The 17230-nt window shown below is 37.5% G+C and overlaps 4 protein-coding genes across 4 annotated transcripts; 2 read left to right on the top strand and 2 right to left on the bottom strand.

Moving 5' to 3' along the window:
• Positions 1-1909: 1909 nt before the first annotated feature.
• Positions 1910-7036, top strand: LOC119075023 (sorting nexin-8-like). The gene is made up of 7 exons (XM_037181434.1): positions 1910-2544; positions 5706-5797; positions 5860-6028; positions 6094-6249; positions 6302-6522; positions 6593-6704; positions 6768-7036. The coding sequence occupies exons 1-7, from the start codon at positions 2470-2472 to the stop codon at positions 7008-7010; spliced, it is 1068 nt and encodes a 355-aa protein (XP_037037329.1). The 5' UTR covers positions 1910-2469; the 3' UTR covers positions 7011-7036.
• Positions 6996-9880, bottom strand: LOC119074977 (N-acylneuraminate cytidylyltransferase). Its single transcript, XM_037181379.1, has 5 exons — positions 9795-9880; positions 7718-7929; positions 7447-7657; positions 7196-7363; positions 6996-7139 (listed from the first exon to the last, which is right to left on the bottom strand). Exons 1-5 carry the CDS (start codon positions 9878-9880, stop codon positions 7028-7030), a joined length of 789 nt encoding a protein of 262 aa, XP_037037274.1. The 3' UTR covers positions 6996-7027.
• Positions 9881-12116: 2236 nt separating this feature from the next.
• LOC119074976 (cytosolic Fe-S cluster assembly factor NUBP2 homolog) lies at positions 12117-13187 on the bottom strand. The gene is made up of 3 exons (XM_037181378.1): positions 12986-13187; positions 12659-12929; positions 12117-12596 (listed from the first exon to the last, which is right to left on the bottom strand). The coding sequence occupies exons 1-3, from the start codon at positions 13094-13096 to the stop codon at positions 12190-12192; spliced, it is 789 nt and encodes a 262-aa protein (XP_037037273.1). The 5' UTR covers positions 13097-13187; the 3' UTR covers positions 12117-12189.
• A 1145-nt stretch (positions 13188-14332) lies between these two features.
• LOC119074975 (protein phosphatase methylesterase 1) lies at positions 14333-16284 on the top strand. The gene is made up of 8 exons (XM_037181377.1): positions 14333-14552; positions 14617-14818; positions 14884-14993; positions 15058-15303; positions 15375-15440; positions 15504-15686; positions 15744-15901; positions 15967-16284. The coding sequence occupies exons 1-8, from the start codon at positions 14482-14484 to the stop codon at positions 16116-16118; spliced, it is 1188 nt and encodes a 395-aa protein (XP_037037272.1). The 5' UTR covers positions 14333-14481; the 3' UTR covers positions 16119-16284.
• Positions 16285-17230: the final 946 nt, after the last annotated feature.

The following is a 17230-nucleotide window of genomic DNA, read 5'->3' on the forward strand; positions in this document are numbered from 1 at the left end:
ATGTCCCGCCCAGCTCCATTTCAGAGATGCTATTCTTTCCATGACATCAACGACCCTGGTTTGTTGTCGAATCCATTGATTCGTCATTCTGTCTCTGAGTGTTATTCCAAGCATACTCCGTTCCATGGCTCTTTGTGTCACTCTCAATTTATCTTCGGATGCTTTTGTTAAAGTTAACGTTTCCGCTCCATAAGTGAGCACTGGAAGGACACAAGTGTCGAAAACTTTACGTTTCAGACAATTATTCATTTTGCTTTTGAAAATTAGTCTGAGTTTTCCGAACGCTGCCCATGCAAGACCAATCCTACGTCTTATTTCTGCAGTTTGGTTGTCCAGACCTAACTTCAGTTTATGTCCTAGATATACATAGCTGTCGACTCGTTCAATGACAGTGTCACCAATTTTGATTTCTCTATCGTCCCCGATGTTGGTCATGACTTTTGTTTTCGATAAGTTCATCTTGAGGCCAACTTTGCTCGCCTCTTCACTTAACTGTTGTAGCATAAGCTGAGCCTGACCTAGATTCGCTGCTATCGGTACAATGTCATCAGCGAAGCGGAGATTGCTCAGGTACTCTCCATTTATCTTTAATCCCATTTTACTCCAGTTTAACTTCCTAAAAATACTCTGCAGAATCGCCGTGAATAATTTCGGTGAAATGGTGTCACCCTGCCTTACACCTCGGCCAATTCTGAATTTCTCCGTGCTCTTATGAAGTTTTATACATGAAGTAGCATTTTTGTACACATATCGAATTGTGTTGGAGTACCTTGAGTCTACTCTACATTCGTCTAATGCGTCCAATATCGACCATGTTTCCACTGAATCGAAAGCTTTTTCGAAGTCTATGAATAGCAAGACTATGTCGATGTTGTATTCACGACACTTCTCAATAAGCGTTCTCATCACCTGCAGCAAATGGCAATGGATCGTACGAAATGGAAAGAAGTTGGAGAGGCCTACATCCAGCAGTGGATAGAAACAGGCTGAAAAAGAAGAAGAAGACAAAATCTTTAATTTCCAATCGAAATTTTTCTACTGAGGCTTTTCTCTCATTTTTTTTTGTTTTCCAATAAGAATTTTCTTACTGAGGTCTTTCTCTCAATTTTTTTTTGTTTTCCAATCGAAATTTTTCCACTGAGGCCTTTCTGTTAATTTTTTTCGATTTCGAATCGAAATTTTCCTACTGAGGCATTTCTTTTAATTTTTCATTGAATTACAAATTGAAAAAAATCAACAGAAAGGCATCAGTAGGGAATCGAAAAAAAAATCGAACAGAAAGGCCCCCCCCATAGGGAAATCGAAAGAAAATTAACAGAAAGGCCTCAGTAAGAAATCGAACAAAAGATTGTGAGAAAGGCCTGAGTAGGAAAATTTCGATTGGAAATCGAAGAAAAATTAACAGAAATGCCTCAGTAGGCGAAGAAAAAATTAAGAGAAAGGCTTCAGTAGAAATCCCTCTCCTAATCACAATTTGTATACTTTCACTAGCAAGCGATGATGTCAGCGAAATTTTCTAAATAAATTTTTCGTTAGTTGTACATTTTTATATTCCCCAATCTTCTTTTTTTTTGCACCGCCAAATCTCTGCGCCCTAGGCAGAGCCCTTTGACTTTTTCCCGAAGGGCTTTTTTGAGCCAACCCGGGCTTGAGTACAAAGAAGTACTTATGCGACAAGATGGAACTCAACAAGACATGTTCAATAATCTTCTGTTCAAAATATTATTGCGTAAATACGATGTCGCTGCAAAAATAATTGCTAGAAAAAGAATTAACTCATTTCGATCCGCTCACCACAAAAATGCCTCTCTCTATAGTTAAAAACACACATATAAACGAACAACGTAAATAATGCAAAGAAAAAAAAAGTTGAGCAAATTAAGTTGAAACTCGTGAGACTTTACGGATTTCATCCAGTTGACTGTACGATCAGTTGGAAACAGTTATTGGTGTTGAATCGTACAGCAGACCACAATCCAGTTTTCTTCGTAAATTATATGTCGATTAACAACAAAATTAATATTTGAAAAGTTTCGTTGTTTAAACTTGAGTTTAGTCGACATTGTTGGTTTGATTGATATAATTTTGAATTATATTCTATGAAAAACACCGCGATAATGATATTAATTTGAACTTCCTCTAGCAAAATATCTGGACAAACAGTGAAAAGAAATCGTTTAAGCAAATTATATATTCAAGTGACTAAAGATAAATCTAAAGTTGTACGTTGTGGATAATAAGATAAACATACTGTACAGTTTGTCCAGTTTAAGTATTCAGTTGAAAAACAAAAGTGGAACAATGATCATAGCAACTTTATATTCAGCTAGCAAAAATGATAAAATATGAATGATATGACTCTCCGATCTCTGTGTGCAGTGTCGTAATTTTCCAACGTAATACGTGGTCTATTTTGGCGATTTTTTAGTTTTTATACTTTTAGTATTGAAGGCAACGAAAATCAAAACTATGGATTATGACATCATAACTGTTCAACTTGTTCCGGAAAAGAAGGGACTGTTTTTAAAACATTCTGAATATGAGGTAAGAATCAAGAGTAAACACACTGACACGTAAGGTGATCGCAAGTTTCACATGTCAACAATGAATTTAGAAATCTCTGAAGCGGAATGCAATGCATGCGAATCAAAACCATTTGCATGGTAGGTACATGTAATGATTTTGTTTGGTGGGAGAGGTCGACAGACTCGACTAATGACTAAGATGGCGATGCAGTGAATGAAGGTGTTTTTTTTTTAAATAGTATATGTAAGGAATGCCAAGGTCTTATATTAAAGGGTACGCCAATCACTGGGTCGGTTAGCACACACATTTTAGAACAATTTCAGTTTTTATAAAAAAAATCAGCCAAAAGTAGCAATTTTTTGACGATACTGACCCAGCGAAAAAATGGCGATTAAGGAATGCAATACGGAATGTGTCAGGAATCCCATATCCTTTGATCAGAACCTCAAATTCAGACCAGCCTTAAAATATCTGAGTCTGAAATCGGATCTAATTTACATGTCCCTTAACTTTTATATTTCAGGTCAGGTAAAAATTTGAGCTTCACGTTTGAGGTAAATCTGATCTGATACAAACCTTAATTATCTCAGTGTCTTAAATGTGTTCGAATTTCGAATTTTCTACACTTAAACAAAAATTACTTTATTTCACATTTTCGTTTTCAACAGATTCTACATAATTTCTACAGTGAACGACATCTCAAATGTCTCACTGTCATTTTTTTCAGAGAATGTCATTGTGAATTTGGAATGACACAATAAAATTCTCAGAAAAATTTGACAGTGAGACATTTGAGATGTCGTTCACTGTAGATCCACAGATTTGACAGTCTTGATATTGAATGGTTTTTTTGGTTTGTATCCCAGTAAACTGGTCATTACATGTGTGCGATAAAAATTTCGACTGGGAAAAAATTCAAATATTTCATTCAATATAACAGCTGTCAGAGTCTGTGGGACTAAAAATATCAGATCCTACATAAAACAAAAATGTGATATTAACTAATTTTTGATAGCTGTACTTCATCTACTTGAAAATACCTCATGTTGTAGACTCTAATGGCTCATGCAACCTCGAATTTGATGGCACATTGTAGTCCTAGTAACACTATGAACACCGATCACACTAATGAACAATAAAGTTGAAGAATGATGTCTTCTGGTTAACCCGTAAATGAGCCACAATTCTAACGACATATGGATTTCTGGTACAAGTACACATACACTTTTTGAACATGGACTTTTGCGCGTAGGATAAAATTCTAACGAATCATTGTTTCTACTAGCATTTACCGTCCTAGTCCTAAGTATCTTTTTTCACGGATGACAGAACCACTTGCTTTATGGCCAAGTTGGTCAAAAGATGTTAAAGATTTTATGTGCTTGACAAAGATTCACACATCACACAACATCGAAAAGCTCAGTCAGATTTTTAATTGTTTATCAAAATAGTGGAGATAAACTGGTTTCCAGTTAAAAATTTTGTTTGAACTTACTGTTCGTTTCTCTCTCTCTCTCTTTGAATAAAATGCAAAATAATATGGGTAGTCAAACGAACGCAATGATTATTTTTATATAAATTTGTGTTTGTTATCGCGAAAACAAGAAGTTAGCAAGAGAGTTTATATGGCGTTCACATTTGCGTTATTAATATTTTGCTACAATAAATAGGCATGGGAACGAGTAGGTCGATTTTACCCAGGCATCCTACCCTCAAAAACCGCGATTTTTCCAGAGAGATGATAATTTTCTTCGACATGAAGACACAACTTGTGAGAGAGTGATACAAAAAATTGAATATGTGACCAATAGAAACGGCAACATGACCACTCATTTTAAACTATTTTCTACATCAAAAACTGTAACGATTCTCTAAAAAAAATCATCCTTGAAAAATTGTATTGACCACCCTGTATTTCTTAAAGAGTGATTTTGAAGAAAACGTTTGCCGGAATATACTTATTTAATGAATTGTCGAAGAAAAAATTTATCTTTTCCATTGATACTCTGAGAAATAAATGCTCGAATCTATGGAGAAAAAAAGAAGAAAAACTCGATTTTTTCCATTCTGGCCACCCGTATTTTCTATGAAGTGACTTCTAAGGAGACTTTTGCGTACAATCATAATTGACACCGTAAGTGCGGTCGAAATTCAAAATGGAAAGTGCGTTATACTTTCTAACGCAGCGTCGTTTTCATACAAGGAAGCGTTGAAAGTTACTTTTCGGTTCACTTTTTCATTGAATCGTTCACTTGAAATTCAAATTTTAGGCGCACTTACGACGTGAATAGGACTGCTTCTAGCACAAACACTCACTTTTCCAATGTCAAAAAGCCTCCAAATTTTCTACGTGAACGATTGCATGTGTCGCATTCACACCTATCTTTACTAGAAAATGCAAGGCTCTGAGATCTGAGATGACAAATATGTGAAAAACGGGTAATGCCCGTAACCCGAGAATGCCGTTGTCGTATGTTTGTTAACAAGAAAATCAGACTTTCCGACTTTGTTCCCCTTGTTATTAATGGTTATTAATTTATGACACGAGGCCTCATGCTGTTGACGTTGATTTGTATAATAGGTATTTTCCTAACGAATGCTAAAAGGCTGAGAGGTTTCCTGCACGAACCGTAGGCGAGGTGTGGAATCGAATTCGCCAAAAAAAATCTCTTTAACGACGCCGCAAATTTTAACTAGTGTTAGGGTCGAGTGCCCTAAAATATTTGTAAAAGTAGATATCCAATTGTCATCTCAGAAGTAATAACGATAAAATAACGAAAATAACTTATCTTAAATTCTCATAGAAAAATTCTGAGACTGCTGTACAACGCATAAAAACCTTAGAGAGGCGAATTCGTTAGAGAATTCCATATATTTTCTCTCACAAATTCGCCTCTTTAATGTTTTTATGCGTTGTACGGTAGGTGATGTAGTTCAAAGTTGGAAATCTTTGGAAAAACGTCTATTTTCAATATTCCGAAGATACAAAAATTTGGACAAATTTGTATTTCGACTCTTAAAATTTTTTTTAATTTTTTTTTTCTTAAGTTTAAATTATGTTTTATTCCCCTCCCCCTCTAAATGATGGATAGAACATAATCTTTAATGATGAAATCGAGTTTTTTGGACCATTATATTTGATCTAAATCTATATCCACAAATAAATTGTAATTTTTCAGATTACTTCAAAAAAATTTAAATGCACCACATTCCGACGTTATAACGATTTCGTCAATTTGCACAACTTGCTAGTAACCCAAGCACCATATCGGTATGCGACACGTTAACTTGACCGTTACCACCATATTTACAAGCAAACGTTATTTCTTTTAGGATGATACCGCGTCTCCCTCCGAAACAATTGATGCTCGACTCATTACTGGAAGAGCGACGAAGAGGTCTGCAACGTTGGCTTCGTATTGTCTCACGTCATCCAGTTCTCGGTACAGATCCACTGTTTATAACATTTTTAACAGACAGCACCAGCGAACACCAAGAGCATGCAAGTGGAAGCGTCTTATTGAAAACTAATGAGTCTGTAAGTTAACTTATCAAATTACTATATAGCTGCGAGAGTTGTACTCGAGGGAGTTGGACGAATTTTCCAAACTAAGTGAAGATGTTGAATTGCCATTGGAAGATCAAGGCCGTTTGGCTGCCAGTCGGGAAATGATGAGAACAATGCTGAATCTAGTAACTAAATTGATGCGACTGGCTGATCAGGTAAACAGTAAGCAAAACTTTTCCAACGAACGAAAAGAAATCTTATTTCCAGCAAGCGGTAAGACAACAAAATCAAGGCAAAGATATGGAGGAGATGAGTTCGATACTAAGACATATCGGCTCTTCGAATAAAATGCTGGGTGACAGTACGTTCAGCGAGATGGCAGTTGGTTTCAAGGAGGTGGCTACGTTATCCGAAAAAAGTGCACTTCATCAGCACAACGCAATAAACGAGCGATTCCATTTACTGATTGATGTTTTAACAGCACATAGGTAAATGTATTGTAATTGTCACTATCTCGTGGATTAAACGGATCTACGGTAATAATTTCGTTCTCCGCAGTGATTTATGTGATAGAGTGGACAAAGGAATCGTTTCAGATCATCAAAAAGCTCTATCCAAAATGCTAAATCTCAATAAGCAACGGATGAAGGGTGTGATTCGAGGAACAGCAGTAAGACATAGAGAGTTCTTTCTTTATGTTCATTTAATCTTTACGGAAGTATTTTCAATCTAGGCAGAAAGTGTGGCCGCAATTCACGAAAAAGAAGTGGCACAAACCGGAGTGGTAGGAAATTTAGGCAGACGCAGTGCGTTTAGTCTGCACTGCGTACTACAAGAAACATCATTGGCTCAAGAATATTTGCGCGTACTACCGTCAATTCTATTATCATTTACGTATGAGCAAAATCAAGGCAATGCCAACATGGTAAAGATCTGGGAAACAATTGTAGCCAAAGAAGCGGACAAATTAAATTAAAAACTTCTAATCTCACATCAAACTGCCGCATAGTTTTTCCGTAATTTTATTAAAACATTAGCTAGCTGAAGATCTGATGGTGAATCGATTTCTAGCTCGTCAGATGGACATACTTCGATGAAACCACATCTATAAAACTGACAGTAATTAAAGTTTGGAATTCTGGATGCACTAACCATCCATACCTTTCGTTTTGGAACGCTCCGTTCTGTAGAAGTGATTTCTTCGTCACATATATCATTCCCGTTTCAACAAGTTCACCATTCCAATCCTGTCGGCGTGGTCTATGTAGCAAGTTAAAATTCAATGGAACCAATTTTCCCGCGTCGTAATTCCATCGCAACTTGAAGCTTCTAAAATGGTTAAGGCATTTTAGCAATTACACTAGGCGACGTACGGGCTTTGTGCACGCATGGTGGCTTAGTGCGTTGTGAACCTTGTAACGGCAAATACACAGTCCACTTGGGTAGTCTGAAATAGTTGCACAGCTTCTTGTAGATATCGTACCGTTAGAAATGCTGAAGTGCATTGCACCAAAGCCACATTATTAATCTCCGAATGGATATTTAAAAATTCCTGAACAGATGCTATCGATGTGGTGCTGTCATCGGCTGAGTGCTTTGCTCGAATGTGAACGTTGGCATTGACTTCAAAGTGCTTGGAAAATTAATTATTTGATCTAATTCAGTGGAACGTGTTCACGTTACATTTTATTGCTTCCGAAGCGATCAAATCGGAATCGGTCGATACCCAAACATCGGCAAAAACTTTACTATTGAAAATCGTTTTCAAAGTACGGCTCAGCAGTGTGTCTGAACCGATTTGCGCCAAATTTTTCAGATGAATACCCTTCGATCCACCACGAGCTAATATTAGCGCCACAATTTCATCGTTGGAGTAGTTTGAGTGTTTTCTGCACCTGCAAGGAGGTTGATTTTTTTTGTTAATTATTTGTTTTGTCACAGTACAAAATAACCAAAATTATCTTGGAAACGTTGCTTCCCTCTTCCTCTTAGATAGCACATATTACCAACCCACGAAACCCACAGCCGCATATATGGATATGAATGGTGTAAGAGATTTCGTACACGCCCCGTCATGCAAACTTTTAATACATGACATACATCCATTGACGGTGCAGGCTTTGTATACGTTTCAATTTAAAATGAGTTGGATTGTATTTGAGGGTTGAAGAACGTTAAAAAGTGAAAATGGTATTTTTGCAGCACTGTAGCGCTAATTAGCTCAAAATTATTGTGTCCAATACATAAAATTCCAGCCCACGTTTTTCTTCTGCATATCTCTCATTCATATACGTAACGGACGAAATACATGTAACGCCAAATAGGTCTGTTCAAATGTTAATAGTATATTTCAACATACACGAATACATACAAGATGTGTGTGCACGCGCGGGCGAAGCCCAAGCGAAAACATAAATACATCGAGTGTGTAATATAACTGTGTATTGGGGCATTTTGAAAGATATTTTTCTGTAATAGTGAGAGTGTGTTGGTGCATTCCTTCCCAACCGTTACTTTCCTTCTCGACCGTTTACTTTCCCTACCGACCGATTCATATCACAGCTCACGTATACAGAAATAGTATATTTCAACATACCCCAATACACACAAGGTGTGTATGGATACGAGGGCGAAGCCCGAGTGAAATACACACCGCGTGTGTATTGGGGTTTGTTGAAAGATATTTTTCTGTAATAGTGAGAGTGTGTTGGTGCTTTCCTTCCCAACCGTTACTTTCCCGCTCGACCGTTTACTTTCCCGCTCGACCGATTCATATGACACCTCACCAATACACTCTCACGTATACAGAAAATAATATTTCGACTCTGTAACTTGTGGAGCACGCACAAAAGGCCTTCAATTGAAATGATGGAAGCTATTGAATGTCAATTGAACAACACACGGTGGGGTTGAACAAAACTTAAATAGAGTCGCGACACCGCCTCTGATTTTTCTTCATGTTCTTATTGAAGGACTCGAATACTGGGCGGAGCAACATCCAGTTCGCGAATCCATCCAGTCGTTTCGGAATACAGATTGTTATCGCAATTGATAGAGGGACAAATTCTAAGCTAATTCGCATTGAAATGGCTTCCTTCAACAACCTGATTACGTAGCTACAGCCAGCTAAAGTCGAAAAATCGACATTTTTAAATGGTGATACGTCTAGGATGAAGAGAGTTTGAAACTCTTTGAATGACGATATTGGTAGAGGATTCCATGCTCTATTAAACGGTGTTGAGGAATTTCGCGCCGTGTCATTCACAATAACCCACAAAGTGACATTTTCCTCATACAAAATGTGCCATTTTGTCAATTATTGTGAAGGACGTGACGCGAAACTCCTAGCAGCCACAACGATACCACACTTGCCATACCAGATTCACCACAAGTATCTGTTACGACATTTTGTTTGCAACTAGGTCATTCTACGACAAAATTTTCAATTTATCATCTATCTTCAAGTGCCCGTTCCATTAGGATGAGTGGATATGTTATCCATTCTTCATAAATCAGTGGTTTAAGTTATTTGAATCATTTTTTACAATGATTACGTGTATCCGTCGTCGATTAAAGTTGACTTCGCTAGCCGTTAAAGGAAATTTACCCCAAAAATATGTGGAAATAAGTATTCCACCTCACCGTGGACAGTACTAGTCACTTAATTCAGTTTAATTCGAATAAGTCACTGAAGTAAATACATATATATGTAAAGTTGAAAAGTGTATATTAGCGATCTCTATTTCTTCACTGAACTTACACATCTGACTGTCCAACATAACCACGAACGGAAATACTAAACATAAATGTACTTAAAAAAATTATGTAAATGCCCTTTATGTTCATTATTATATGCTACTCAATTGCCAACTAAAATTCGTTTGAATTTTCACTTGAAGTCAGCAACACTCTGCACCTCAATTACATTTGATTCCGGAAATAAAATAAAAATAGTAATTTACATGACTAGGGCAATGTCGATCCGAGACGAAACGACACTTTTCATCTTTCTTTCCACGGCAGAGTAAAAAAAGCAGGCAGGAGCAGTTCATTTTCGAAACGTTAAACGTATGAAAACGAACATTGACATAAATTAAAAAAATTTATTCGCAAAAAATATGGGCTACTAGATTATTTATGTCCCAGTCCCATCGCTCCTACCTGGTTCACTCTACTCTGTCATGTTCTATCCCGAGTTATGAAATGGATTTTACTTTACTAAAGTGGCCTAGGGAAAAGTCTTTGCTTCGCTCGTAAAGTAAAACGTCGTACTACAGTCGGGAAATAATTTGATATTTCGTATCACGATGGGAAAACGTACCTCGGGCTGAAGTCCTCTGACACTTTTACTCATCTGGATACAAAATATCAATTTACTTCTCTAATGTTCCCAAAATGCAAGCGGCATTTCCACGTTGTATCGCGATTGATAATCTTTGTAAAAGATAATCTTTCGATTTAGCTTCACCAGTTGCTTTTTTCATTAAAGAACCCAATTTGTCTATGAATTTCTTTGTTTCTGGGCCCATACAACCTAGCGTCTCGAAAGCGAGTGGTGTTAGTAAATAATTTTGTTTTAGAGAAATATAATGGTTATGCTTATGTCTCTCAGCTTTGTCTGCTATTGTGCGAGCTTTCTTTGAAGAATCATTAATATAAGAAGCAGCCATAGTATCCCTCACAGTCACATCCCACAAGAGTGATTTACCATGACTCCACGGTATCAACGTCATGCCGTCTGGTCTTTTACCATCATCTCTTGACACACCTGGGGGCTGTATAATATTTGGGACACCTGCACTAGAGAAAGCATGAGCGAAGATGTTATTCATAGTATCATGTCTAGCAAATTTTCCTTCTGCGCATTTAGCGCAAGATAGACCATGTAAACCATCTCTTTCTACCATTTTACCGCAAATACTAGGTTGTATGGGCCCAGAAACAAAGAAATTCATAGACAAATTGGGTTCTTTAATGAAAAAAGCAACTGGTGAAGCTAAATCGAAAGATTATCTTTTACAAAGATTATCAATCGCGATACAACGTGGAAATGCCGCTTGCATTTTGGGAACATTAGGGAAGAAGAAAATTGATGATTTTTATTTATTGTAATTTTTTTTTATATGAAAAGATCGATTTTTTACTGGCTGCGCCACTATTGTGAGCAGTCTTTTTTGTCGCATCAATATAAATAAAAAAGATCCAACAAATTTATGCTGAAAAAAATTTACTTCTCTTGTATGTAGCATATAAAACAGATTTATATATTTCTCGCTTGAAAAACGCACTTTATCTGACCGCAAACATCGATATAAAAAATGCTTTGCGATTCGCGTATAAACGTCAAATACATAAGCCAATACATCTATAGATGACTCGTTTTAGAATGTGTGTTTTGTTTTTGGTCAAATGAAGTGCGTTTAAACGCTCAATATATAAAATGTTTTATTCTACAAGAACTGTATTTTATGTTCTCAAAATGGCAAATAGGTTCTCGGCTTCGCCTCAGTTCTTGTAATATAAATAACTATTGTTGAATCTCAATCATTATGTATGTGTGTGTGTGTGTGTTTCTTAGCTCATTGAGTTTCCCATTATACTGATAACGTTATATTGTTGCTGTAGTTGAAGTTCGAGAGATAATCGTATTTTTAATATAGATGGAAACTTGCCCGCGCGTTAGCATAGTGGGTGTGACGCAAGTCCAACAAGAAAAAATTACAAAAGAAATTGTCGTAGACTGCGGAAATCGTGTTGAGGAACTTCGCGCCGCGTCATTCACAATAAACCCCAAAGTGACATTTTCCTAATACAAAATGTGTCATTTTGTCAATTATTGTGGATGACGCAGCGCGAAATTCCTAGCAGCCCTGGACTTTCAGGATTATTTAGGTGGTAGTGGTTCCTGTCATTCTATCAAACCACCAACTTCCCAATTCTACAACAAATGGATTTTTCAGATAATTTTTTTCCTGGACTGACACTTTGTGACGCAATGTTTGAGTTCGGGCACAGCAAAGCCAAACTTCACGAATTTTGATCTAATTGAAAAAAGGACCAAAGCAAAATCCCTCCACAAATATATTGTATAAAAGGTGGTGTATTCAAAATTATGTTACCAAGAATGAAAAACGAAAATTTATTATCTCTTAAACTTAATCGACAAATTTGTCCATTCCGCACAACATTCTCACGATTTGCTTAAACACCGCAGCCGAAGTGGTTTCTGGATGCTCTTTAATTATGGATACGCCACTTTGAGCAAGCATCTGTATTCTAGGCTCAATGGGCAAGGTGCCCAGAAGCGGTACCTTTGCCAGTGTTGCCAATGAATCACCACCGCCTGACGAAAAGATGTTCGAACAGTCCATGCATTCCGGACACACAAATCCACTCATATTTTCGATGATGCCCAAGATTTTAATGTCAGTCTTATTGCAAAATGTTAACTCTTTTCGAACATCTTCCAATGAAACTTGTTGCGGCGTTGTAACAATAACCGCTCCATCACAGTTCAATTCCTTCATGCACTCCATGACTGTAATGTGCTCGTCACTGGTACCTTGGTTAATCAAACGGAACTTTGGTTTGCATTCTTTGAACAAGTTATACAGCAAATTTCACCTGGTGGCGTGTCAATGATCAAATAGTCTAGATCCTCCCATTGTACATCTTTCAAAAATTGTCGAATCATTGCGGTTTTCTTCGGCCCTCGCCAAATGACAGCATCGTCGCGATTTTTCAATAAGAATCCAATTGACATAACAGCAAAGCGTTTCTCGTCATCCGTGTAAATTGGCACCCAACCCGCTTCCGATTGATAAACATTTTTATCTTCTAAGCCCATCATGTATGGAACACTCGGACCGCATAGATCAATGTCGAGCAAACCGACCTAATGGAAACGATTTAAGCGATATGGACAATAGATGATAAAGGTCCCATTTATACCTTGTAGCCCGCATCTTTGAGAGACAAGGCTAACTGTGTGCTGACCGTTGATTTACCAACACCACCTTTGCCGGATAGAACCAGAATGACATGCTTAACGTTATCAACCATTTTCAATTTGCAATATGAACTATGTGTTGTGTAAATATCGCACAGCGCTTAAATATGATTTTGTTGTTCCTTCGATGACAGCAAAACATCTGATTATCGGGAATAAAATGCTCTCACTAGTCGGACTGACACGACTGACAGTAGTTGTCTAACTAATGAGAGCATTTCAATCCCACTGAATGTAACCAAGGTAGTAGAGATATATGTTCGGTAATTGTTTGTTAACCAAAAGAATTGGTACGTTTCTTGATCGTGGGTAATGTCATGTACAACCAGATCGACTCACAGTTGTCTTGATCAATGAAAGTGTAAAGCAGGTATGGTCTATTGTCCGCCCGGAGGACATAAAAATTTGATTTTCGTACTTGAACGCACTCATTTTCATATTATTTTGACATAAAATGTGAGTGCGTTTAAGACGAATTCGCCAATCGACCATACCTGTTCTCTAATTTCATTGGTCTTAACTGTTCCTTCAGAACCTTGGTTAAGACAGCCACGAAGGCGAGTGACACCGAAATTGATAAACGCACGCAGTACAGATTTTTAGGAAACTTCGGAATTTTGTTTTTGTTAAGCTGTGAAAAGTAAACTTGATTTTTTTAAATTGATGTTGTCATATACAATAGTTATTTGTGTATCTGTTTTGGACGATTGTTTTTAGGCAATTTCGCTTGTTGTAGCCCGAACGAAGTGAGGGCTACATGCGAAAGTGCCTAAAATCAATCGTCCAAAACAGATACTCAAAAAAATTTTCATGTAAGGGGTGGAAAACCTGAGAAAAATATCGAAACTCCCTCATTTTCGGCCCCGACACATGAAAAGTAATTTATGGTTTCAAAGAGATGTCGTACCAATATAAGGAACTTTACAGGAATAAGACAGTTTTGACGTTGTCATTTTTGACATCTGAAAAATTTCGTCATAACGTTAATTGAAAACGTGAACTGAACACAAAACTTATTTTAAAACAATTAATTTTGAATAATATTACAGTGTCATAGTATCATTATTGTAATATTTACGATAATACTGTAATGTTATTCAAAATTAATTGGTTAAAGACAAGTTTTGTGTTCAGTTCACGTTTTCAATTGAGGTTATGACGAAATTTTTCACATGTCAAAAATGACAACGTCAAAAATGTCAATGTCAAAACTGTCACTTCACGACAGAAAATTTCGATGTGGTTTGACTCTAACCTGTTCATTCAGAGCCTTGACCGATACCGCCGAAACCAATCTTCAAGTTCGTTCTACATAAAACGCTGACATCTAAACGTCTTTCGTTAAGAAACATCAAAACAAAATGCCAATTTCTTAAAGTTTAAGCCAAATAAATTGAATAAATAAATCCTGGTGAAACACAAAAACAACATCGAGAAAATGTCTAGTCTTCAGAAGTCGGTGCTTAAATCTCGTTTGCCACCGGCAGTTCCGTCATCGACAAGATCAAGGTCTGTGTTAAAACTAAGGGTTATACGCAAATTACGTTTAGGAAATGAAACAACATTTTCACAGAGATGGCTCATTTAAAAAAAACCGACAGAAGGATTACACGCCCACGATGTGGAGTGAATACTTTCACGAACAGAAAGATGTCAAGATCGACAATCAGCATTTTCGCGTATATTTGTCACGGTCACCAACGGAAGAATCTGGGCCGCTGATAGTATTGTTACATGGTGGCGGATTCTCGGCATTGACATGGAGCCTATTTGTTGTGAGTATCGATTGCCCATGGATACGTAGTACAAGATCAACTCTTTCCACTTTCTGATTGGACAGACTGAAATCACAGCTGTGTTACATTGTCAATGCATGGCAATCGATTTACGCGGACATGGTGACACCAAAACGACAGACGACCAAGATTTGTCGGCAACAACCTTGGCAACGTGAGATATAAAATTTTGTCTTTGCTGGCCATATAATTTTTGTTCCTTACCTTCCAAAAATTAGTGACGTGGCCAAGGTTTTGGAAGCACTGTATCCCGAAAATCCTCCACCAATCATGATCGTTGGCCATTCAATGGGCGGAGCGATCTGTGTACATATTTCACATTTGCGTCTGATTCCAACATTACTGGGATGCGTTGTCATTGACGTCGTAGAAGGAACCGCTATGGATGCACTAGCGAGCATGCAGAGCTTTTTGAGATCTCGACCATCACACTTTAAAAGTATCCAACACGCCATCGAATGGAGGTTTGTGCTTCACCGAACGGACTTCGACTAGTTAGTTTTAATGCAAATCGGATTTTATTATCCCAAAACAGCATTCGAAGTGGACAGATACGCAACGTCGACTCGGCCAAAGTATCTATGCCCGGACAAATTGTTAAGTAAATACACGATCTTAAAGTTCATTTTAAATCTTTTGGTCAAAACATAAAAATCTCGTCTAGTTGTGGCAGCGGTTTGCTAGCAACCAACGAACTACCTCTTCCCACAGGTGAAACCGAATCATCTCCGCCAATCAAATTCACAAACCCATTAGCGATATCTGAGGATGCTGAGCTGGAGACGACGGATGAACCAACTGTTTTCCCATCGTTCAAAACACCCACCGACTTGACGGACAATAAAAAGTCAGTTTTGCGTTCGTCACTGATGAGTAATTGGCCATAAAAATGAATTTCTTTCAGATATCGTTGGCGAATCGATTTAGCATCGTCCGAAAAATTTTGGACTGGCTGGTTCGAAGGCTTGAGTCAAAAGTTCTTGGACCTTCCAGTTCCGAAACTGCTGTTACTCGCCAGCATTGATGGTCTCGACAGGACATTAACCGTTGGTCAAATGCAAGGTAAATGTGACCATACGACTGGACATTCGTTTGCTCTTCCTTCATTTTTAATCCCATCCGCATAGGAAAATTTCAAATGCAAGTATTGGCCAGATGCGGTCATGCTGTGCACGAAGATCGACCACATGAAGTAGCAGAAGTGATTGCCTCGTACATGGTACGAAATAAATTCGCAAAACCGTCCACCGATTTTGTGCGACAAATGCCAGCATGTTAGCACAAAAGGCGAATCGGCAGACACGATAGATGTTATTTTAAAAATTTCAAGAAAAATTATATTTGTAACGTGGATGTGCGCACCTATTGACGGTGCTTAGTGTTTAGCGTAGAGTACACGATTTCAAGTCTAACATACAACTCAAATAGAAATATTTCGCTTCAAATTCATTGTCGTTTGTATTGGTCAGCAAATCGAAATCAATTTTGGGAACGAAATATCGTTTCTGGATTCGCGGTTCCGGAATAAAGATGATCGGCAAATATACGCGTTTCTTTGACATTTTGTTTGTGTCAACGATTGATATTCTTGAGTGATGTGATGTGATTTTCGTGGATTGTCCAATTCCACATTTCTAGCTAGCGTTTTGCCGAGCGTAGACCAAGGTTATTTTTAGGCACTAACTTTAACATTTCTCAAAAGTCGCAAAGGTTGAACTTGAAAATGGTTTGCCCCCTCGGGTTGAACTTTAATTTTGACACTAAACCATCGATCCCACAAAAACCTCAAAGAGGAAAAGGTGTAGTAAAAATTAAACTTCCAAAACATTTGATATCGGTTTTGGTGACGCATTCTGCGCCTCAACGTAATCAATTTTTACCAAGAAAATTTTAACGAAAATATGTCAACGAGAAGTTTACCGATGAGATTTTACAACGAAAGCTTTACAAAAAAAATGCGTCACAAATGGCAGATGCTGAGGAAACCCCTCATACGACAATAATCATCTGCCACTTTGTGACGCATTTTTTTTTGTAAAGCTTTCGTACCATACCATACTGTAATTACAGTGGGCTTTTTTTGGTTCGGAACATTTTGAGACATTTTCGAATTTTAACAGTCATCGATGTTCCCAGTCAATTAAGTTGTTTCCACTTATGATATTTTGCGCCAAGTTATCAAACACTGGAAATCACTTAATGCACTGGGTGCGTCGATGGACATTAAAACTCTGATAAATAAATGATCTAAAATTGTGTTTTCTTAAGTTGAACATGCAGTATCGCCGAAAATATTTCAAAAATATGAAATTTCAAGATAACCGCCGTATTCTTGAAATGTCGATAAAAGTTTACCGTCAACGAAACTGTACAAGTGACACTTTATCCTAA

This window comes from Bradysia coprophila, unplaced genomic scaffold, assembly GCF_014529535.1.
Source record: "Bradysia coprophila strain Holo2 unplaced genomic scaffold, BU_Bcop_v1 contig_151, whole genome shotgun sequence".
NCBI lineage: Eukaryota > Metazoa > Arthropoda > Insecta > Diptera > Sciaridae > Bradysia > Bradysia coprophila.

Bases quoted from the DNA above. Each gene is read 5' to 3' on its own strand.
- LOC119075023 (XM_037181434.1), top strand. From the start codon at position 2,470: ATGGATTATGACATCATAACTGTTCAACTTGTTCCGGAAAAGAAGGGA. The intron at 5,798-5,859 runs GTATGCGACACG...TATTTCTTTTAG, and splicing joins GTAACCCAAGCACCATATCG to GATGATACCGCGTCTCCCTC. The intron at 6,705-6,767 runs GTAAGACATAGA...TTTTCAATCTAG, and splicing joins GTGTGATTCGAGGAACAGCA to GCAGAAAGTGTGGCCGCAAT.
- LOC119074977 (XM_037181379.1), bottom strand. From the start codon at position 9,880: ATGAACATAAAGGGCATTTACATAATTTTTTTAAGTACATTTATGTTT. The intron at 7,364-7,446 runs GTTCACAACGCA...TAACCATTTTAG, and splicing joins TGTGTATTTGCCGTTACAAG to AAGCTTCAAGTTGCGATGGA. The intron at 7,140-7,195 runs GTATGGATGGTT...TCAGTTTTATAG, and splicing joins GGAGCGTTCCAAAACGAAAG to ATGTGGTTTCATCGAAGTAT.
- LOC119074976 (XM_037181378.1), bottom strand. From the start codon at position 13,096: ATGGTTGATAACGTTAAGCATGTCATTCTGGTTCTATCCGGCAAAGGT. The intron at 12,930-12,985 runs GTATAAATGGGA...CGTTTCCATTAG, and splicing joins TCAAAGATGCGGGCTACAAG to GTCGGTTTGCTCGACATTGA. The intron at 12,597-12,658 runs GTGAAATTTGCT...TGATTAACCAAG, and splicing joins GATCATTGACACGCCACCAG to GTACCAGTGACGAGCACATT.
- LOC119074975 (XM_037181377.1), top strand. From the start codon at position 14,482: ATGTCTAGTCTTCAGAAGTCGGTGCTTAAATCTCGTTTGCCACCGGCA. The intron at 15,304-15,374 runs GTTTGTGCTTCA...ATCCCAAAACAG, and splicing joins CAACACGCCATCGAATGGAG to CATTCGAAGTGGACAGATAC. The intron at 15,902-15,966 runs GTAAATGTGACC...CCATCCGCATAG, and splicing joins AACCGTTGGTCAAATGCAAG to GAAAATTTCAAATGCAAGTA.